Here is a 24,117-nt window from a genome sequence, read left to right as displayed (position 1 = left end):
GACATACAGGTTTTTACCTAACCTCTTGATTTTGTCAACAATGCCCGAGTGGGGTATTGTGTCAAATGCCTTGGCCAGGTCAAGGTAGGCAGTGTGAATGATTTTGCCTTCATCAATTGCTTTGGCTACCTTCTCAAAGAAGTCCACCAGGTTGGGTAAACATGATCTGCCCTTGACGAAACCAAAGTGGGTTCAGTCCAGTGTCTTGAGGTTTACTATATCTCTATTGATCATCTTCATGATAATTCTTTCCATGGCTTTAGATTTAAGAGTGGTGAGACTTTCTGTCTGTAGTTTCCAGGGTCTATAGATGGCCCACCTTTGTGCAGAGGGATGACTGTTGCCTTTCTCCATTCATGAGGCATGAAGACTGTTTGGAGGCTACAGTTAAGCAGTAATTCCAGAGGCCCTGATAGATCATGTTTCATGCTATTTAGAAGGGATCCTGGGATATTTGATAGAGTATTTATAGAAATATATAGAAGAAAATGTTAACTTGATATTAAGCATTCAAAAAATAAAATAACATATTGTATGCTTGGAATTAGCAATATAGTCACAGTTTTATTATTAAAATAATGATTGTGAATGATACTAGTATTGCAAATTCATAAATTATCAGAATATGTTTTACCAGATAACTTTGTTAAAGCACCAAATATTTTTCTTCTGTTTTTTTCCTCCATAGTATGGAAAGAAGAAGCTGAAATACTTGCCTTACAATCATCAGCATGAATACTTCTTTTTGAGTAAGTAAACCTGGGCTGTCAGCTACACAGTAACTCCCAAAATGCAATACTTTTAGAAATGAACTACAAGCAGTTGTTCTTTCTTTAATTTGATCTGACCTCTTCTCTAAAAAGCTAGTGTCAAAATCTTTACATTTTTGACAAAGCAATGAGTTCCGACTATTTCCAGGTAACATTGTGGATGACCACAACTGGGAGCAAACTCTGCACTGGGCAGCCAACAATGGCATGTCTCCTAAAGATCCATGGTGGGGGGGGCTGAAGGTTGTATAATTTTGTTGAGTGCCATTGTCACCTCAGGGAACCTTACAGTGAACCATCACATTGCAGGTCTGCTACCTGATAAGATTCCATAACATTCAGCATTATAGTACATTGCTTAGAACTGACAATATACAGTCACATTTGTGAATTACATCTAATAATAATGTATGTTTGATGCATGAGGAATGAAGAAGAACATGACAATTCTTTAAGATGTTTTAATTTATTTCACTTTCTTAATTTAAGTGGTCTAAATGCTGTATATTGCTGACATTGTATATTATATTATAGGTAAGAAAAGCATGGATTGGAACGTCTTGTATGTTGGGCTAGAGAATCATTCGGCCATTAGGTCTGGATGTAATAACATTAAAGTTGTCAAATGGCTGCGTTACCCTGCTGTACTGGGTTAAAAACTATGGCTTGTTTATTGAGTCATCAGTTAGCATAATAACCTGTTATGACATAGTAGTGTACAGATATGTGTCCTCCTCACCAGTTTAAATTTTTAATATTGGATAAAATGGAAAGTAATCCACGTGGGGGACCCCGGTCTTTGAGTTTAGGAAGACAAGAACTATACTGCCAGCTCCATTTGGGAGCAAATCTTTGGCCGGGTTTGAATGGCATGCTGTCGTTAGCATGTATTTTAGAACTGCAATCCCAACAGAGATGAAAGCTTATTTTATTACATTTTAAAGTTTGTATCTCTCCTTATTCAGATCATTGTTTCTGACTTGGGGGCATGGATAATCATGCGTTCTTTCCAGTTGAAGAATGAGGAGCATGGAAGTGCAATGGATGTTGTTATTGATTGGTCCATTTTGGAGGTGTGAACAAACTTGTGATTAGGAATACAGTTTAAATATGTGCCTATATGAATAATAAAAAATGTCCGAGGAAGTTTAATATTGGAGAAAACGAAAGTGCTAACATTTATTGTCGATCAGTTTTTTTTAAAGATTTTTATTAAAGTATGTTCTTGTTGTATATACTTCAGCTTTAAAATTCTTTTTGGTGCCAGCTTGACACTTCTACCTGAGTTTACTAATGTGTGGGTAATGGACAAAATGTACATTGAGATACTGTTGGAAAATGAATATTCTCTAACACTGTATTAAGGTAGAGATATCGCCCAGTGAAAAACAAGTCTTTTGGTTCAAGGCAGCATATTAAACTACAGTGAAGCATGGAATGAAAAAAAAAAACAAATGGCTACCATCTTATTTGCTCTTCCTAAACATGACTTTGCTTTTAAGCAAGCATAAAAAAAATAATAATAATACTATGTGTGTGTGTGTGTGTGTGTGTGTGTGTGTGTGTGTGTGTGTGTGTGTGTGTGTGTGTGTGTGTGTGTGTGTGTGTGTAACAGAGACAGAGAAAGATACAGAGAGGGAATGAGCAAGTAAGTTGGAGTCTGAGAGTGGTGACAGAGAGAGAGAGAGATAGTGCGAGTGCAAGTGAATTAGAGAGAGAATGCATAAATCTCAACTTCTTTGTTCAAGAATTCTGGACAAAGTCAACAATAATGAGTGAGACCTTAACTTAGGGTTAATTTTTAAAAATTACTTTAAAAAAGAAGTGGAGGAACAGATTTTCCATCAACACACATTATCTGAAAAATAAGAAGTCTGAAACTTTAATGTCTGGCATTATGCTGACAGACTGTGATCCTCAGTGATTTACCAGAAAAGTTAAATGCTTTCAGAGACAGAGCAAAAATTTAAGGCATGTGTGAGTATGTGTATGTGTGCGTGTGTATGTGTGTGTGTATGTGTATTCCTTAAATATTTACATGACTTATATTCTGGATGTAAAATATTTCCTACAACAATTACATATGTCACAGCAACTTTGAAACATTAGGCAGAGAAACCATTTTATAGCAAAAGTATAAAAAATGCATATACTAAAAATAAATAAATAAGAGTTAGTCCATTAACTAAGTACAAAAATGACCTCCGTGGTGGGCTTTATAGACCTTCCAGGGGAGGAGGGACCCTCTTCCTGTGGTATTAGTCTTCACAATATCGCTGTTCAGTCTATTATTTCCTGAATAATGCCAAGACTTATTTATTTTTATTTAACATTTATTTACCGGGAAAGACTAACTTGGAACGAGCCAATTTTCAGTGGAGGTCCAGGAAGAAATGCTCCAGACACATGTCTTTGTAATGTGGGATGAAAACAGAACACATGGAGGAAACCCACATGAACGCAGGGAAGAAATGCAGACTGCACAGAAGGCACCCCAGCTGAGAATCGAACCAGAGAATCTCTTCCTGTGAGGTGACAATGCAAATTGCTGCACCACGGTGCTGTTGAATGTATTTTTGGTTGCTTATGTGTTATGTGTAGATGTGAAATCTAGAAATTTAAAGAATTTCACTTGGACACTCTCGGCCTTTTTCTCAAGTAACTTCATGTGTTCTGAGCAAATAAGATCCATGTGATCTTGCTACAAGCTGCCTGCATGGATAATATTTAATGTCACAGATGTGCAGGCCAACATTTCTGGTATTTTTATCACCTCATAGAAGATAGTGTGATTCATCTGTTCATCTGGGAAAATGGGCATTTTTCTTGCTTTCCTTTGCTGCCTGAGAGATGATGTGCTAAATGGAGGAAGTACTGCTGTCAGTATTTGAAAATATAAAAGGATTTGAATGTCTGAATATAAAGTAGAACTTTGTATGGCACATAGTCACAATTCCCATGTGTGCATCAGAGGTCTCCAGGCCTCCTCATGTCTGTGATCAGGAGTAATGTACTTTAGAATCTGGGGGCTGGCAGAGTGAATTCTAATACCCTAACTCCTTAGCATTTGTAGGATAGAAAATGTAAGTTTCCATTCTTTGTTTTATTATACATTGACGTTCCAGCTTATTACAGTATGTCTGTAACACTTTTAAGTCCTAATAACAGCACTGTTAATGTCATAGACATGCTGTAACAATGATATTTGCATTTTTATTGTACCATACCAAGGACCAAAAATGCACAATAAGTAAATTATTTTTGTGTTGCACAAACTACTGCAAAACTGGACTCACTATTTGAAGTTACCTACAATATTGAAGGTAGCTGTAGTTAAATTTTGAACATTACTGTATAAATTCAAGAATACACCTAATAAACATTTGGTTATTTGTGTGCTAACTGTTGCAGGACAATAATTTAAGAATCCAGACTTCATCAGTATTTTGGGACGCAGCCATTCTGCATTATAGAACAAGACTGAGGCCATATAAATTAATATGGCAAGTCCAAATAGGTATACATCTGTAATATTGTTCCCACAGGGTCTGGCAATGACATGCACACAGGGTTGGTGCTAGCATTTTGGGGACCACTAGCAAGTTTCATGGTGGGGGCCCTATCAAGGAGGATGTAAGGTGTGACCATGTTGCTGCCACACCCCCTTCCCTTTGCTTCAGTCCTCAAAGTTTTCTACAAAACCAAATTGTTTTGATGGGCAGATTATAAATATTAAGCAAACAGTCTGCAACAGTCTCAAAGCCTGTACCCCACCCTCACCCCTCGCCATTATCTCAGCACAATAGTTCTGTACAAAATTAAAATAAAAAAATTTAAAAAGGACAAAGACATAAGGTTAGGAATGTAAAACACTGGACTTATGAACTAATAAAGATGTTAGAAATGATTTTGCAGTAGCATGTGGTTCGTGAACCCATATTTTTTTATGGGAAACAGACCAAAAATACCAGGCAAACATCTCGACATAGGGCAACATTCTCACAGCCCCTATCCCCCCTCCTAACATCTCAGCACAATTCTTAACAAAGCCAAAAATAATCACAAAACAAAGGTATAACATCAGGGATAGCTTTAAACATTGTTGTTATGAACTTAGAAAGGTACTAGAATAACAGGGTGTAGATTAGTATGAATTAAAACATCAGTACGTCCTGCAGAATTCTCATAGCCCTGAACCCCGAATGGCTCAGCACAGTAATTCTAGAAAAAAACAAAATTAATTGCAGCACAGAGACATAGCATTAGTGATAGTTTTAAATTTTTTGTTTTAGACATTGTTTTAAACTTATTAAGATAATATAACAAGTTTTATATTATCATACATTACAATAATAACTGTACATTCTACATTCTACATTGTCACAGCCCTTACCCCCAAAAAACTGTATCTTTTGGAGCTTTTCTCGCAGAGCCTCCACTGAAAATGGACTTTTCCCCATCAACAAATGTCAATAAACAAACAAACAAACAAATAAAAAAAAATAAAGCACACACAAGACAAAGGTGTAACATTAGGGATTTAAAACACCGGGTTTATGAATCAATAAAGATGGAATAACAGATTTTGCAGTAGCGTGCATTGCTTGAACAAATATATTTTTTATGAGAAACAGACAAAAAATACCAAGCAAACATTTGAACACTGTGCAGCATTCTCAAACCCCTACCATTTTCCTAACCTCTGAGCACAATTCTAGACAGAGCCAAAAAGTAATTGAAGAACAAAGGTGGAACATCAGGGATAGTTTTAAACTGTTATAAATTTAGAAAAGTTTGTAGAACAGGGTTTGCTTTAAAATAATATCTGTACATTCTGCAACATTCTCACAGCCCCTATCCTATCAATACCAACCTTTCAGCACAATTCTGGACAAAGCAAAAAAAAAAAAAAAAAAACATAGGACAAAAACATAACATCAGGGATTTAAAACACTTGGCTAATAAACTTATGAAGATGCTAGAACAGGTTTTGCAGTAGCATACATTGCATGAACGCACATTCATTTATGAGAGAGAGAGAAGAAACCTACCAGGCAGACAAGAGGGCATTCAACAACATTCTCACAACCCCTACTCCCTTCCCAATCTTTCAGCACAAGAATTCTGCACAAAGCAAAAAAATTAGACCAAAGGCATAGCATCAGAGATAGTTGTAAACATTGCTGTTATAAACTTAAAAAAAAATACTAGAATAATATGGTTTGCATTAATCTACATTAAAACACCATCTGTAACATTTTCACAGTACTATCCCCCCACTACCAACCTTTTGGCACAATTCTGGACAAAGCTAGCTTACCTAAATCAATAAATAAATGCAAATTAAAATTAATAAAATTCAAATTAAATAAAAATAAAATAAAATACATTAAAAATAAAATATGAATATTCCTATGCAGGACTGACTGATAAACTAAAATCAGAGCATTAATTATCACAGACAAGCCTCCCCCCCAAATCTCTTAGCACAAGAATTCTGGACAAAGATAAAAATAAAACTAATTAAACCACAGCCACTCTCCATCATCCCAAAATGCAGCACCTTGGTTTGTACCAATGGTCGCTGCTGGAAGGCTTTCATCTGAAGTCCTTGTCCTCCTCACACCACCAGTAATCCAATAAATGTTGCTGAAAATCCAAGTAGCAAAGCAAACATTTCTTTGAAAAACAAGAGAAAGGAATGCTTGCTTCACACGTGCCTTTTTAAATGTAACTTACACAGGAAGTGCTTTGTAAGGACCAAACATGCAGTTTACTTATCTGGCTGCTGCATCCAGTCATGTCCTTGCTTCACTGAAGTAAACCTGATGGAGTGCAGCTTTCAAATGACATCATAGCTTACAGGAAGGCGATTAAAAAAAGTTTTGGTGGTGCCACACATCGCACAATGCTGCCATGCAAACAAGTCATCCAGAAACAGAACTAGGCAAGGAGAAAGGAGAAACACACAGCTGCCTGTGTACTAGTTGGGTGCATGTTGTCAGTGGGGGCCTTTGCATGTGGTGAGATAATCAGGGTCTCTTGTATGTGGGGAGAAAATCAGGGTCCCTCTGCTGCCGTGGGTTTGGTGAATGCCTGTTGATGGCTATGCATGGACGGGGTTGTTTCTAATGCTTCTTACTAATATGTTTTAAAGGCCAAGTTAAGTACACATATGTAGAAATAATAGATTTATTGCAGACCTGTAAAGTTTCAACAAGCAGTGTGTAATGCACCTATACAGAATAAAGTGAAGCAGAGAAGGAAGTGGGTTTAACTGGCAGTGATACAAGAACAAAATGGAGGCAAATCACATGTGTTAGGAGCCTGGCTGTATTAAACTAGGCTAGAAAGAAAAGCAGAAAGTAAAAGTAACTTGTGGCTAGACCATATCTAATAACAACACTGGATAGCTGTATATATAGACATACATATAAAATTATATGATTACTTTATTGGAGAAGTCTTGAGATTCTTTTTTTTCAATAAACATCTTTATTAAAATAACCAGTAAACAGGCAACTACCAGCAAAATAACCAAATAAAGTTTTAAAAGAAAGCACGTCTGGAAACCGGATAAGGAATACTTGTCAGTCCAAAGTTGGTTACGCTACCAAAGACAAACTGGAAACCAAAATCCAAAATCCAAATAGAAGCACATTAACGTCTTTATTTACCACAGTACGTTTTCGTCTTTACAAAACAAATGACTTCATCAGATGCACAATAGATAATAACTAACACGTATTTATACCTTACTTAGGTTAATTACTTAATTAAAACCAATCATTTATTTAAATAAAAGTTTAAAACCAACCAATCTTGTGTTTTTTATACATTTATACTCATGGATAATTCAATACGCTTTTAAATAGCGCTTCTGTGGAGATGAAACTCACTTCTAATACAATTTCTTTGCAATTAATAAACAATAACAACAGATTTATATGATGAAAATATGATTTTTGTGATAGTAATAGTTTCTTTTCTTAAATAATGTCATGGTATAATAGCAATAACGGTTGCCAACCGTGGGTAAATTTAGCATTACCCACACCCAGGCGTGGGTTATTGCTATATCATCTGATAGAGGAAATCAGTCTACATCACATCACATCACATCACAGACAATATCCACAATGATAAAAGTGTCCTTGCCTGCACTCTTATATGTGGTGCAAAAATGTCACCTAAAGCATTGAGTCTGCAGAGCCTCTTGGCATGCACAATCCACCAGACTGTCTTTGTCATGAAAAATAATAGCTCCAAGATGCTATATACAGATTTCCAATTGTGGTATTATAAAACCTGCTGTTCCAGAAATATTTCCCTTCTGTTATCCTTGAAAGAGGATCAGCTGATCATGTTCAAAAGCCAGGCTGTGCACCCTGTAACCCACAAGTGAAAATAGACTTTTCCCTAGATAAGACATCCTAGGCTGTTGGTTATACTTGTACTTGTTTCAGCTATGAAATCGTACACTCTTATCTATACCTAGTAATATTAAGCTGCGCTTCTGTTGTTCATACTGAGCTTTACTCTGGTGCAGTACAGAAAGCACATCACATCACTAGTTAGTTGCTTTCATGTACATGACTTACCGTTTCATCTTCTGTTGTTTTCACATATTGCTTCCCATTATTTCTTTTCCATGAGTTATTTTCTTACTAATTATTTAACATGCTGTGGTGCCTTTGCTTACTTTGCAGCCAGGCCTCCCAATCCAGTTATGTATAATGCTTGTAAACTGTTGTCTTTCATTTACATGGAGACTCTGCTATTGCTTCTCCTTTTTCACCTTAGCTTTGTTAAAGCAAGTGGCTTCAACTGTCGTTACCTACAAATAAATGAAATGTGAACCATATGAAGGCCATGAGGTACTATTGCTACAGCAGTCTATCATCCATTTTTCCTATCTGCAAGCAAGTAGAAGGGACTTCATTCAAACATCTAGCATGAAATTATGTAAACTTTGTATAACAGGGAATTAATCTGCTTGTCATATTTTATTAGGAACCTTCACACAAACAGATAGTATTTGCTAATATTATTATTATTATTATTATTATTATTATTATTATCATCATCATCATCATCATAAGTGTTTATTCATTTTCAGTAAGAAAAGTCATCCTGGCTTTCTAACTAGCTTTTACGTTAATCTGTAAAACTGTATCTTGCATTCTTTGTGGCAAAATACTTTATGTTCAGGTTTTCTTACAGTGTCTTTTTTGTAAATGGATGATGTTCTGTAGTAGATTATATATTTAAAATAAATAGTAAAATAAATAGATAATCAGCTTCAGAGTTAAGATAGACCCCCTTCCGTAATAAAATGGCAATCCTTCATAAAGGAAGCATTTTATTCATTTTTGTGTATCTGTTGATTAGAATTATTATTTCAGCAAACAATGTAGTCTTACTTTTCACTTGAAGGCCTACTGCTACACAACATTGGTTTAATCTTTATAATATGATTTTCTTGTGTACACAGTGATTGTCTTTGCTTTCAGCCCCTTAATTCCCAATGGTATTTACAGGCCATTTTCCTCTGCTATGTCTCGACATGTTCTGTGATACGTTTTAACATGAATTTCCTTGTGCTTTGTTAAACTTTCTGCACAGTATAATGCTGACTTCCCCTCCCTTTCACAGGAACTCTAAACTCTAATGGAACTGGACCAAGCTCGGCGCTTAGTGTTTCAGCTAATTTACACTGCTGAGTACCACCTTCTCCAGCAGTACCTTATTAGAAACTAACCTATGTCACTTCAAGCCTCAGCATTATAAAGCCATTAGTGTTCCTTTATTTAATTAGTCTCAGTTGTCTCACTGTTGGTCTGAGATGTTGACAGTCTGTTTGCTTTGTAATATAGCATGAAAGAGAGAGCTAGGATAATGGGGCCACCATTGACACTGTAAAGCTATGTGCTTTGTGTGATGGAGTACTTAGAGAACTGAACTGTGAATTAGTTGCTGAGTGCAGGTATGTGCCGGACTTATACACACTTATGTATATTTGGCTCAATGTGCTTCCTACTTTGTTTCCAAAATAAAACAAAGTTAAATAGATAAGACTTGCCTACCAGTTTTTTGATAAGACTTGTATTTACAAAAAAACATATGTGGTAGACATTGAGACTACTTTTTGTTGATGCTAATTTTCTATTTACAGTGAGAATAATGGGAAAGTAATGCTGGTTCAAAATAATGTGCTGTGAAATCATATCCTGTTATCTAATACTAATATTGATATCTGATACTTACATTTGTTATCTGATACTTACATTGATATCTGATACTTACATTTGTTATCTGATACTTACATTATCTGATACTTACAGTGATATCTGATACATTGATATCTGATACTTCCATTGATATCTGATATTTACATTTGTTATCTGATACTTACATTGATATCTGATTCTTACATTGATATCTGATACTTACATTTGTTATCTAATACTTACATTGATATCTGATACTTACATTTATCTGATACTTACATTGATATCTGATACTTACATTGATATCTGATACTTACATTTGTTATCTAATACTTACATTGATATCTGATACTTACATTTGTTATCAAATACTTACATTGATATCTGATACATTTATCTGATACTTACATTGATATCTAATACTTACATTTGTTATCTGATACTTACATTGATATCTGATACTTACATTTGTTATCTGATACTTACATTATCTAATACTTACATTGATATCTGATACTTACATTGATATCTGATACTTACATTTGTTATCTGATACTTACATTGATATCTGATACTTACATTTATCTAATACTTACATTGATATCTGATACTTACATTATATCTGATACTTACATTTGTTATCTGATACTTACATTGATATCTGATGCTTACATTTGTTATCTAATACTTACATTGATATCTGATACTTACATTTGTTATCTAATACTTACATTGATATCTGATACTTACATTGATATCTGATACTTACATTTGTTATCTAATACTTACATTGATATCTGATACTTACATTTGTTATCTGATACGTACATTGATATCTGATACTTACATTTGTTATCTAATACATTAATATCTGATACTTACATTTATCTGATACTTACATTGATATCTGAGACTTACATTTGTTATCTAATACTTACATTGATATCTGATACTTACATTTGTTATCTAATACTTACATTGATATCTGATACTTACATTTGTTATCTGATACGTACATTGATATCTGATACTTACATTTATCTAATACTTACATTAATATCTGATACATTTATCTGATACTTACATTGATATCTGAGACTTACATTTGTTATCTAATACTTACACTGATATCTGATACATTTGTTATCTGATACTTACATTGATATCTGATACTTACATTGATATCTGATACTTACATTTGTTATCTGATACTTACATTGATATCTGATACTTACATTTGTTATCTGATACTTACATTATCTAATACTTACATTGATATCTGATACTTACATTGATATCTGATACTTACATTTGTTATCTGATATTTACATTGATATCTGATACTTACACTGATATCTGTTACTTACATTTGTTATCTAATACTTACATTGATATCTGATACTTACATTATATCTGATACTTACATTTGTTATCTGATACTTACATTGATATCTGATGCTTACATTTGTTATCTAATACTTACATTGATATCTGATACTTACATTTGTTATCTAATACTTACATTGATATCTCATACTTCGATTGATATCTGATACTTACATTTGTTATCTAATACTTACATTGATATCTGATACTTACATTTGTTATCTGATACTTACATTGATATCTGATACTTACATTTGTTATCTAATACTTACATTGATATCTGATACTTACATTTGCTATCTCATACTTACATTTGTTATCTAATACTTACATTGATATCTGATACTTACATTTGTTATCTAATACTTACATTGATATCTCATACTTACATTTGTTACCTGATACTTACATTGATATCTGATACTTACATTGATATCTGATACTTACATTTGTTATCTAATACTTACATTGATATCTGATACTTACATTGATATCCGATACTTACATTTGTTATCTAATACTTACATTGATATCTGATACTTCGATTGATATCTGATACTTACATTTGTTATCTAATACTTACATTGATATCTGATACTTACATTGATATCTGTTACTTACATTTGTTATCTGATACTTACATTATCTAATACTTACATTGATATGTGATATTTACATTGATATCTGATACTTACATTTGTTATCTGATACTTACATTGATATCTGATACTTACATTGATATCTATATTTCTTTGTTCCGATGACAGATGTAGTGTCATTTTCATTGATGCACCTTTTTTTCCTCTTTCAAAAAATCCAAGTGGAATTTTATAATTGGCAATTGTGACAGGGTCAGAGTATTACCTATTTCTCTGTTTGTTTTTATGAAAAATGACTGCATTGCATAATTCTAACCCTGTAACAAAGAAGATGAAAGATATATATTTTTTGCAAATCAACTTTTTGTTAAGTTGGTACCGAAGCAAAGACTGAGTAAAAATAACAGTGTTATTCGCTGTCATACAAGTGGGATGCAGGCATTTTAATCTGGTTGCTGCCCTAGTCCCCGAGCTTCATCCAGTTTAAAATATGTGGATAATAACTAGCTGTTAGCAAATCTATAGTTTTTTCCCAGAGAAGCAGAGTGCACCTCCTACCACTGATGATGCCTCTTCTTTTGTTTTTGCAGTGCACCTGCCTAGAAAAATAAAATGCCATCACCTATAGTTGTTGCAACCATGGCCCTTTTATCTCTGGCCTGTCTCTCTCTTCTTGGCATAAGGGTCACATTTTCTGCTATACATCCCAAGTGTTGTTATAACTGGAGAAGTGTGAGGTATGATATCAATATCAATACATGAATTATGGAGCTTTCTTTCTATCCAATACAATATGAAGGCACTGGCACTTGCTATAAAAACAAAAAACAAAAAAAAAAAAAAACTAATTGCCAGTTTAGCCAGCAGAAGTATTCTGGAAATATAACTGGTGAATAAAGGGCATGGCACTGCATGCACATGAGCATCTGTCACCTTCCACGTTACCATGTGCTAAGAAGATTAGGGCCATGCTAGTGCTTAGTTTAGAGGGATAACACCCTGGGTGCAGCCCCGGTGACCCGAGCTTGATTAGCAGCATGATAGTACTGAAAAGGGGCAATGGACGGGCCCATCCTGGTGTGTAGAGCAGGATGGTGCCAGCAGCATACTGCTTTGTTCCCCTTGGAGTAGGGGTTGGAATGCATATGAGTGGCCTTAGGGGAAGATGTTTGATTCACCAAGCCATCAGTGATGTTGGCAGTCTTCATAGCGAGTGTGCAGAAGTGCAGACCCATGAGAGAAGGTATTATGAGTCTCCATGATGATGCAGAGTACTTGTCTCCCCACTTGGTAGGTAGGGTCCGGCAAAAAGCACAAATACCTTCATTGTCAGGATACTGGAAATGGCACAAATGACAATGTCTGCCTGTATTACACCCCACTAGACTGGGGATTCCCCGCCACTAAGGAATGAATGGGATCAAGTCCACTGGGGGGAGGGGTTTTTGTGGTAGGCAGGCAGAAGGGGAAAATTCACCTAGGGAAAAAAAGAAGAGCGTTATCCAGAAGATGGAGGAAGTCAGTGTTTTGAAAGAAACAGAAGCCATACGGTGGTGCCTGGTTGTGGCAATGCATGGTTTAGGGATTACTGTCCAACAGGGAAAAAAATGACACAAGTTAAGTGAAGCTGGGATGAGGTGGTACAGATAGTGGGGCAGTGATGACTATGGATTCCCTTGGCATTTTGGAAAAGCTACAGTTGACATAAGAAGGTCAAAACAAGAGTTGTACTGGGCAAAGAAGTGTTAGAGAAAATGCATTTCTCATGATTATTCTACACAAAATGCATATTAATTTACAATTTCTTCACAAATATGTTTGATGAATTATTTAATATTTGCTCATGTTAAAAATTATATGTAGTATAGATGCATAGTTATGCAAATCACACATACTTGTAGTTCTGAGTGTTTCACAACTGCATTCTAACATCAAGCAGCAAGTGTATTAACAGATAATTGAAGGTAAAGAAAGTGCTGAAGGGGTTAAGGAATGTTATAAAGACTGGCTTCTGAAAGCAAGAAAGAACACACTGTATGTAAGCTCTGACCTTCCCAGACTGGGATGGGTAGTTACAAGGAATGTTGGGGAGTTAAAATGTTACTAGTACTGAAATATACAAGGTTGGAAAACAAGACTGATTAACAAGCCAGATGGCTTGTGTTTTTCTAAAACATTATTTTTACTAAAAACATGATTCTTGAGTGTTCACGTGCAGCACTAAGCGAGAAGCACAAGTGTCTGCAGAGACCCTATTTGTCAACGTCAGTATTCTGCATGCATGATACTGATAAGAAAAGGATATAAAAAAAGTGTATTTTGCTGCTTGGAGAGACTAATTTTTAAATTGTGAAGATAGTCTCCCAGCGCTGACGTATGTGGATTTAAATAAAAAGAAAATGTTTTGCACATCCTGAAGAGTTATTCTTGACTCAAGATTAAAAGGTAATTAATGTTATTTACGTATATTTTAAACTGCACTTTAACAGGAGGGAGCAAAAAAGATCATCATTCAGGGCATGCAAGATGATCAGTGAAGGAAGGATGATGTGCATATACCTGGTGCTGCTGCTTTTTTCTTTTCTTACTGGTGGGCCTAGCAATGGATTGGGTATGAAGTAGAGTGCTGTGGATGTAATCGCATGAGAAGTTCTGAGTGTTGAGAACAGTATAATGGGTTACATGGAAAATGAGGAATGGCTGCATAGTGAAGAAAAGAAAGCAGAGTGGCTGGGGAGAGGAGTCAAGCAAGAGGTTTTTGAAAGGAAGAGCCAAATACTTTCTTTATAGACTTCTGAAGGATACTGGTAAAGCAAGTCAACTATTTCAGGATTTATTTATTTTATTTATCTATCTTTTAAAATGGGAAATTCTAGCTGGAATTTGTTAATTTTTCAGTGGATTCCATGGAAACCCAAGGAGAAAAAGCTCCACTTATAAAACTGTACAGGTCATTAAAATAAAAAAAAAATGTACTATCATAAATCCCATCTAGGGTATTAGGAATTTAGTTAGAATATTTACAGTATAGGGAAGTCTAGAAAGAAGGGAGGTCCTAGCCATAGCTTTTTTGTTGTGATCCATCAGGTAACTCCTACCTTTGTGAAGCATGTCTAATGTTTGGTTATTGTGGTCAACGACCAGATTAACACATGCACACCTACACTCCTCCATGTGTGCTGCCTGTATTGGGCCCTTAGTACCAGTGGGAAGGGTGTCTTGGATCCTATCTCTCCACCAGTTCTGTGGAGTGCTTCACTGTCAGAACTGATCAGGATAATTTAATTTAATTTAATTTTACGGCTACATTTTCAGTTTTCTGTTAGAAGACAAAACTGTTAAAATATGTAAGATTTCATTGAATAAATAAATGAAATACTATTTTTCTTGTTCATACATATTATTTTCTTGCTCATTTAAACATTCTTTATCACACTGCTGCAGGTGGCCACTGCCTATCCTGTTAGCACAGTGATCAGCATAGGTACTGTAGACATAAATTATGTTGGTTTTAATTTTATTTTAATGTTATTTATTGCAGTCTGGCAGATTTAACTGATTTCTAAGGAGTCCCACCTGAAGTCAAGTTTGGAAGAGTTGGAGGTTACTTATGTTAATGAAACTGGTTGAGGAAAGCATGACCTGCTTTTGAGGGTTGAGGTACAAACCATGCATTGTCATCCAGTTTTCACGAAGTTCAAAGCTATGTTGTGGCTGAGTCTTGATTTCAAAATGTTAAGACCATATAGTGGTGACCAGTTTGATATATTACTTGCCCTGGTAGGGCAAGATATTATAGATGTATGTGGTAAAAGTGTAGGTTTCATGATACTAAACTTAAGGGGACTCCAAGAGACAGTATTTGAGGAAGTGATATTGTATCGGACTTCTTAATTGGTTAACTGTTGTTGCTCAGATTACTACTACATTTTTGTTGTTCGTTATACAACTTTAATGCACTCCTGTGATATGTATTGATGCTTTCTCAGTATTGTTTGATATTTTCAAAGTTTGAATAATCATATGGAACTTAATAGGAAACAGTGTATTAGTGAGAAAGCAACATAAAACAGAAGTCTTGCATGGCTAATAGTGTTTAATGAAATGGATGTATGTTATTTTTTAATTACAGACTGAACATTATAGGAATGTGGAGACATGCTCAGTTTGAGAGTTTCAGAATGATAATTTCTAATGCAGCGAAAAGCTATTACTAACTGAAGGGGTGAAGAACACATACATGAGTTATAGAATTTGTATTGACAGTGAGAACCCTGGTAATCCGAAAGCATATATTTGGAATTCAGATAGAGCAGCTCTGAGATTATATATAATTTAGGGGTTCACAGGCTGATGAACACTTTAATGACGCTGTATTTCAGGGAGGTTTGATGTAGTATGTACAATGCTGAAACTGAGGAAAAGAACGTGTGGAAAATATACAGTTTTTAAGAAGCTGGATTTTTGTGTAGGTTCATGAAGATGCAGTTAAGTGTATAAATTAAGCAACTGTCCATATTGTCAAGAGTAAACATGAACATATGAGGGATGACAAAAGATCCAAAGCCTTGTAGAGGACAGAGAGAGGTTTGCTGGCACTGGATAAGAAGATGAATCCGGTAAGGGTTATAATGATTACATGGAGAGAAGGTGTGTATGTACAGAGTACAGGCATTATAACTGATGGTATAGTGTGTCTGCTGTGGGGATTGAAAGTGGCAATTTGGAATCTGGGTGCATCCTTTTACATCTTCCCTCTATACAGTAGATAAACGGCTGGAATGTATAGTCATTTATTTTTGTAGTACTGTAATGTATTATGATTTTTGTCAGGACTGGTATTTAGGACAATGGTTGAAGGGCTGCATTTAAGTGCTTGGGTCTGGAATGTTCTGGAGGTTTAACACTTGAAGCATGCCCTGCTGTGCCATAGGCTGTGGTCAATGGGAGGTGGGAAGACCATGTGGGTAGAAAATATAGACCGGTTGCCAACAACTGCCTGGATTATTACTGACTAGGAAGTGAAAGCAGGAAGCGTTAAGAAGATAACATTGCAGGGACATCTAGAGTTAAGTAGATAGCCATAATAAGAGTGGGAGAGATGAGTGTGTGCAATAAAGACTAAAATATCTAGTGGAGGGTAGGAAGTACAGAGGAATAGGGTCAAAGAAAGAAATAGGCTGAGCATTTAAGATAAAGAGTAGGGTGTGTGGAAAGAACATGCAAATACAGGACAGGATATGTAGCCTAAAACACTGGGGGATCTGTTATCTGCATTAAATAAGTGACTGCAAAGGAGGTTTAATGTGAGTTATCAAGGCATCATGCCAGGATAAGTTTGCAAATGAAAGAGAAGAAAAGCAGTGCTCTTAATTCCTAATGATACTTGGGGACAATATTGTTATTCCAAATGTCGGACAGAGAAGGAAATATTACTAGTCCTGATACCCAAGGACGGAAGGGCTAAGTTAATTTTAATATTTTCATATGCAAGGACAAAAAGTGAGAATATTGAAATTTTGAATATTCAAGAACCAGGGGGAGAATATTGATATTCTTAACAGCAAAGGGCTGGGGTATATTGATATTAATAATACCCAAAGACAGAGGTGGAATCAGAATCAGAAATACTTTATTGATCTTGCAGAAAATTGCTTATGTTACAACTGCACAGATAAACATAGACACAATGTAGACCAGACACAAATGTTCCATGATTAGACATGACAGGTACTATACTCACTTGATCACCCCACATATGTAACAGCAATGACTGAAATAGGTAGACTATTGACCATAGCCAATGTATTAGATGTGTTTGATACCACATATAGCAGTGAAATGAAAGGGGGAGCCTTTCATGTTGATTACCACTCACACTAGGATATGGGGTATTGCAAACGGTACTTTAACTACTGTATATTGCACAAAGAATAATTGCAATGACAATTAATATTGCACTGAAAAAGAAATAAAAGAGAGATAAAAAGGATGTGAGAAAAGAGAAAAACATGGGTAAGTATTTAACATTGCACTATGTGGTCATCTTCAGTAGTGGAGGTGGTGCTAAGATTGTAGGAGGCATTATATAGTCTGATGGCTGTGGGCAGAAAGGATTTCCTGTAACATTCAGTAGAGCATTTTATGCTCATCAGTCGCCTGCTAAAGGAACTTCTCTGTCCATTGTGGTCAATATTTCCCATGATGGACTTTAGTAGTGCTAACATTCGTCTTATATTTAAATTCCTGACATCTAAAGGCCTTAAAGAGGTGTCTGTATTCTTACCAGGTACATGACAGTGGAATACTGGTTTTCCTAATACCCAAGGACATAGAGAAGAATACTGTAGTACTTAATATCGAAGGATCAAATGGGAATTTTGGTATTTGTAATATACAGATTGGGGGGGGTGGGTGTTGGTACTCTTAGTACCAGGATGGGGGTGGTGGTATGTATTATACTTGAGGACAGAGGGTGAAATACTTGTATTCCTAATACTAATGGACAATGAGGGGAGATCATAATTCCCCAAAAGTATACCTCTCAACCTCTTAGAGCAAGAAATCTGGACAAAACCATTAATAAAAGGGGGACAAAGGCCCAAAAATAAAAACAATTTTTAAATAAGGACAATTTTTAAGTATTGCTCTTGCAAACTTAGAAAGTTGATAGAATAACAGGTTTTGCATTAGCATGAATTTTTCCTCAAGGGTATGAAGTCTGAAACTCAATGTATGCCATTATTTTCTAACTTCAGTTTTCAATGATTTGCCACTAATTTGCCAAAAAAACACAATTTTATGAAAGGTAGACCAAAAATATGAGGCAAAAATCTGGACATTATGCGAAAATTTGTATGGCCAAGAGGACATAGGAGGAAATATTAGTGTCCCCATTATGTGCTGCAAAGGAAGAAGAGTTAGAATTTGTAGCACCTAAGTACAGGTGGGTATCAGTATTCCTGACAGTGAAGGTTGCAGGGAGCTTTGTGTCTGAACACTGAAGGAGATGGGAGCTGCTGACCACATCTATAAGTGTATCAAGGTGATGGGCGAGGAAGGAGGAAGGGGTAGAAGCAGAAAACAGAAACCTAGAGGAACAGGCAGGGCAGGGAAGGGGAATGCTGGAGTTTGAGAAACAAATCAAGAGAGAAAAGATAATAGGGGAAAGTGAGAACTGTAAAAGGTGGGGTAGCTGCATTGCAGTGTATTGGACGATGAAGACAGCGTGTCTACATTATATCTTGAAAACTATGCTAGTCAAATATTTAGGACCAATGTTAACATGGCATACACATGATTTTTTTTTAATGTTGCTTTAGATGAAATTAAATTACTTTACATATGCTTTATGAAATTAATAAAAAATACTATTTCTCTATCCTCCCTTCTTTCCTTCATTCCTGTTGGGAAGCGTAAACATAATTTTTTGCCTTGTCATAGGAAGGGCAATGTGTGTGTGCTCATTATCCACACGTTAGCTCATGTACATTTGCATGTTTCATCTGTGACATTCCACAGTCGATTCTGTTATCAGCAGCTGCTATCACACACAGCACTTAAACGAACTCATAGGAAGTGTTTAGTTAGCAGTCACAGCCATAAATCAGTCATAAACTATTTGTTACAGTTAATCACTATCCAGGCTATTTATTTTTCATGTGCTGTAAATTCCATTAATGTTTACTACAAGTTTATAATTTCCTTAGATGCAATTACTGTAGTAAATGATTAGTAGCATTATTGGCTATAATCAGCTGTATTATTTTTAATTCAGGCATTAAACATATTGCTCTATCTGAGTTCTGTGCACATTGTATGGGGGTCCAGACACACATACACACACACACACACACACACACACACACACACACACACACACACACACACATACCCACACACGTCGTGTGCCCACAAAAACAAACACACATTCAGACATACACACATTGCAGTTCTGTTACATACTTATGAAGGATCCAAATTACATGAATTAATATCAAGGTGATTGTTCAGTATTTGGTAATTATAAATATATAAAAGTAAATTAAATATGGGGAATTGTGTGTGTATGTTTCAGATTTAATACCCTCCACAAGAAGAATGCTTTAGTAAACCTGAAAGAGTCACCCTTGGATATTTGCACTTAATTCCATTCCTGTAATTAACTTGTTTACATGAACTTTCTAGATTCAAAAAGTTAAATACTCTTTCAAAAAAAAATATTATATTCTTCACCACACAAAACTAAAACAATCCCCCCTAAAATTTTGGACAGACAGAAATTCATTAGCTAATTCAAATTCATTACCCTCTTCCACTACCTCCTACCTAATACCTCTAACACCTCATCCAATGCTTTTTATATCAGCCAGTTCCTTCATCCCTTATTTATAAACTTTATTAATAGGACTGTCTCTGAAGGAAAAATCCCACCTCTGGAAAATAATATATGTAAATACCTCTACATAAGGGGCACATATTCACTTGGCTCACAAACTCTTCAATGGTTCAGGAGAGTTTCAGGAGTTAGGCAAAAAGCAGTGCTATGGAACAACAAACACTCCTCCCTCCTTACTTCCAGTACATTGTGGGGTTCCACAGGGCTCTCAATCCTCCCCCCTTTTTTTTTCTTATTTATTAATGACCTAGTCCCTCACCCAAACAGTCTCTTCCATGATGAAAAAAATGGTTTATGGAACAATCCTCTTCTTAATCCCAAAAAACAAAACTTAACCATCTTAATTTTGATGACCACATTAACAATACCATTAAATCAGTTAACAAAAATCAGTGGCCCAACAGACCGATCTCACTCTTTTCCCTCTGCCTCTATATATATACAAACTTGTCCAAAATAACAACACCAACTTTCTACCCTGTTACATAAGTATGCTAGATAGATTCATACTGCTGGCCTTTTAGACCCCCACCATTGTCTTAACCTCAAGCAACTATATTGGTTAGAAATCAACAACCAATTACTCTATCAACAAACAAACTTCACTCATAAAAAAACCTAGCCCCTCACGCTCAGCTAATAAACTCCTTGTTAGCCTTAACCAAAAAATCAAAATAAAAGCTGGGGACTCATTATTTTCAAATTTGTAGTATCTTTTTTGAGAATGTACATTTTTTTTTTTCTTTTCTCTCCACCATCACATCTTAATTTTTTTTTTGTATCTAAACTGAATGTTGCTTACCTTAATTGTAATATTATTATTAACCAACTATTTTCTGAATATTTCTCTTTGATTTTTTGTTTCCATTAATTTTGTATCGGATATTTGTCCAGTTAGACTAGCCCGGTCAACAAATGTAAAATAAAAAAAAAATAAATAAATAAATAAATAAATAAATAAATAAAATAAAAAAATGCCCTTCAGCTACATAGCTCATGAGTGGCAGAATCATACAGACACAAAGTCTTATGCATAATGTATCACGCCAAAAAGATAAAGAAAACAAGTACAAAGTCACAAAATGTATCAGTTTTGTGTGTGTGTGTGTGTGTGTGTGTGTGTGTGTGTGTGTGTGTGTGTGTGTGTGTGTGTGTGTGTTTAATTATCTAGCATGTTTGAGCCAGAAGAATAAGAATCATGCAGAACTGTACTTACAGTTCTAGTAAGTAAAATCATTTTATATTAGTAGGAATACAAAAGAGTAGCATAAAATCATTCGTGGTCTGCACCTTGGATTCTTTTAAATCTCAGCTGCACTGAGCAGAGAACTTTTGTAGGATTTTTGTTGCAAGTGCCAAGGATCAAGAAACTGAAATACATAATTTGAGAAAAACACAGCTTTTAAGCAATTACTTCAGATCTTCCACTGTTAATACCAAGCTATAGACAGGAGAAAATAGTCTTATGTCACTGAGCACTTAACTGAAATAGCCACTTTGAACAAAGCAGCCTAAAATGAGCTGTTAATATCATGGGAAATGCATTTGCTTCGGTGGTATATAAAACATGGTTCTTAACATCCTTATAATGTTCAGTGAAGCCTGCCAGGCCTACGGGTTTCTTTTCCAACATGCTGGATTTCTTGTTGAATTTTAAAAGGAAACTAATATCTATTGTTTCTTGTTTATGATGAATAATTGAACATTATCACTCATTAGTAAACAGAAGGTCTGCTTTTCATATATGGATGGAGCCACTAAGTCATTTTCTTCTATACAACTGCAATTATTATCTGGTTTTGTTTACAACAATAAAAACGCATATTCATTTGGAGCAATGGGACAGAGCTGAAACTGAAGTATTGTATGCCATTGCAGTTCACTACAATATATAGCACAAGATAAAATAATTTTAAGAAGTATTTTGTATGAATTTCCTTTCTATTTACTATAGTATAATTGGGTTTACAGAACAGATACTGCTGTTGGTTACTTTGCTCATTGCTGTCACTCATTAATATCACAATATTAATTACTTCTAGGTGCTATCATGTGCCTCAACTGACTTTGAAAGAGAGATTCCAAAAATGCACATTATATGGTTAGCAATAAGAAGTTTGGTAGAATGAATTCAGCCCAAGATCCCTGGGTCTGTCTCTTTCATGAATTATACAGTATGTCTGAGAGTTCTTATTTTAATAGTGGGACATAAAAACCTGATTTAAAACCTCTGAGTCCTGAGAGACATATTGACATTTACAGCATTTGACTGACACAATAGATATTTAAGGCAGTTTCTGTCATTTAATTTTGAAAGAGACAGAAAGCAATTATAAAAAAAGTTGTTCATAGGTGATTACTAGGGTAACATCTCCAGGGGGCCTTTTTAAGCCTAGCCATGTTCGGTGGTGCAGCAGTTAGCATTGTCGCCTCACAGCAAGAAATTCTCCGGTTCGATTCCCATCTGGAGCACCTTCTGTGTGGAGTCTGCATGTCCTCCCCGTGTTTGAGTGACGTGTAAAGACATGCAAGTATGTACGTGTGTGAATGGGTGTGCCTTCTTTGAAGGTTGAGCATCGGGCTGGCACCTTGGCACCGTAAAAATCCACTGCAAATCATTAGCAGATCGGAGTTCCACTGTGATGACCCCTAACCTGGAAAAGCCAAAAGACATGCTTCCCAAATGCATCTGAACACGTTTTGATACCCTAGGGTTACTTTAACCGATCTATGTAGACTTGGGCATAGGTGGTAAAGCATTTATAGGCTATCTCTTCCTAATAGAGACATGGGTGCAAGACCAGTGAAAAAATTCCAATTCCCCATCCACTGGTCCAAGCTGTGCTTGAAATGGGTTAGGGAAGAACTCTGCATCACACAGATAGGAAGCTTGTTCCAGAGAAGAAGTACTTTCTGAGACACATAGCTGTCCCTCCAACATGTCCTGTTTATGCTGCAGACGGAGTTTGACTCCCTAGAGTGGGTACTTCTGATGTTATTTGTTTTGTGGGTATGCAACAGGTCCACCAGAGCAGGATCAGAAGATGCTCTGATGACCAGGCATATATCATATCTCAGCAGTCTGTAGGAGACCAAGTTTAGGAACAGAGCTTTGAGGTAGTCCATGCAGGATATGTGGTTTATGCCCTATTTTATTTTTTTGCAAGGAATATCTGTGACTGCTCCAGCTGTTGCATATGCTTATTCAGGAACTTACCAAAGGGTATGATGGGGGCTGGATGCAGCTGGACAATGACATCATTGGACTTAGATGACATACCATTGCTTAAAGAGTGGACAACATAGAATGATTTCCTTACTATTGTAGACACATGATAGTCAAAGGCCAGGTTACTGTCTACATGCATTTCCAAATCCCTGACCACTAGATCTACTTTCAAGGGTGTATTATCAATGTTGAAGTTTTCAGGGGTGGCCATCTTCCCCAATTGTACTATTATGCATTTCTTGGCACTGAGTTTCTGACTGTGGCTCTGGCACCAATTTTTAGTCTGTGTCAGGTCTTCTTGTAGGGTATTTGTGCCTTTGGGGATTCTATGACTGTTCCTAGTTTGTAATTGTCTGCATACTTAGTCAGCCAGAGGTGCTTGATGTTGGCTTTGACTTCAGGGAAGTAGATGCCAAAAAATAAGTGTCTCCAGCATGGAGCCTCGAAGAACTCTGCTAGTGACTGTCCCCTTTCCTTACTTCTTTTGGTCCTACATTTGAGCCAG

The 24,117-nt window shown here is 35.8% G+C and overlaps 1 protein-coding gene across 2 annotated transcripts in view; it reads left to right on the top strand.

Annotated features, from left to right (window-relative positions):
• Nucleotides 1-24,117, top strand: part of FADS2 (fatty acid desaturase 2) — a 416,746-nt gene that overhangs the window by 180,450 nt on the left and 212,179 nt on the right. For both annotated transcript variants that reach the window (XM_044067446.1, XM_044067448.1), the window contains exon 6: nucleotides 689-749. In XM_044067446.1, coding sequence (XP_043923381.1) covers nucleotides 689-749 — 61 coding nt within the window. The remainder of the gene's footprint in view (nucleotides 1-688; nucleotides 750-24,117) is intronic.

Source organism: Protopterus annectens, chromosome 3.part1 (assembly GCF_019279795.1).
Source record: "Protopterus annectens isolate FY-2018-M chromosome 3.part1, PAN1.0, whole genome shotgun sequence".
NCBI classification, from domain to species: Eukaryota; Metazoa; Chordata; order Ceratodontiformes; family Protopteridae; genus Protopterus; species Protopterus annectens.
The sequence above is the reverse complement of the archived record's forward strand: the minus strand, read 5'-3'. Positions and strand labels throughout refer to the sequence as shown.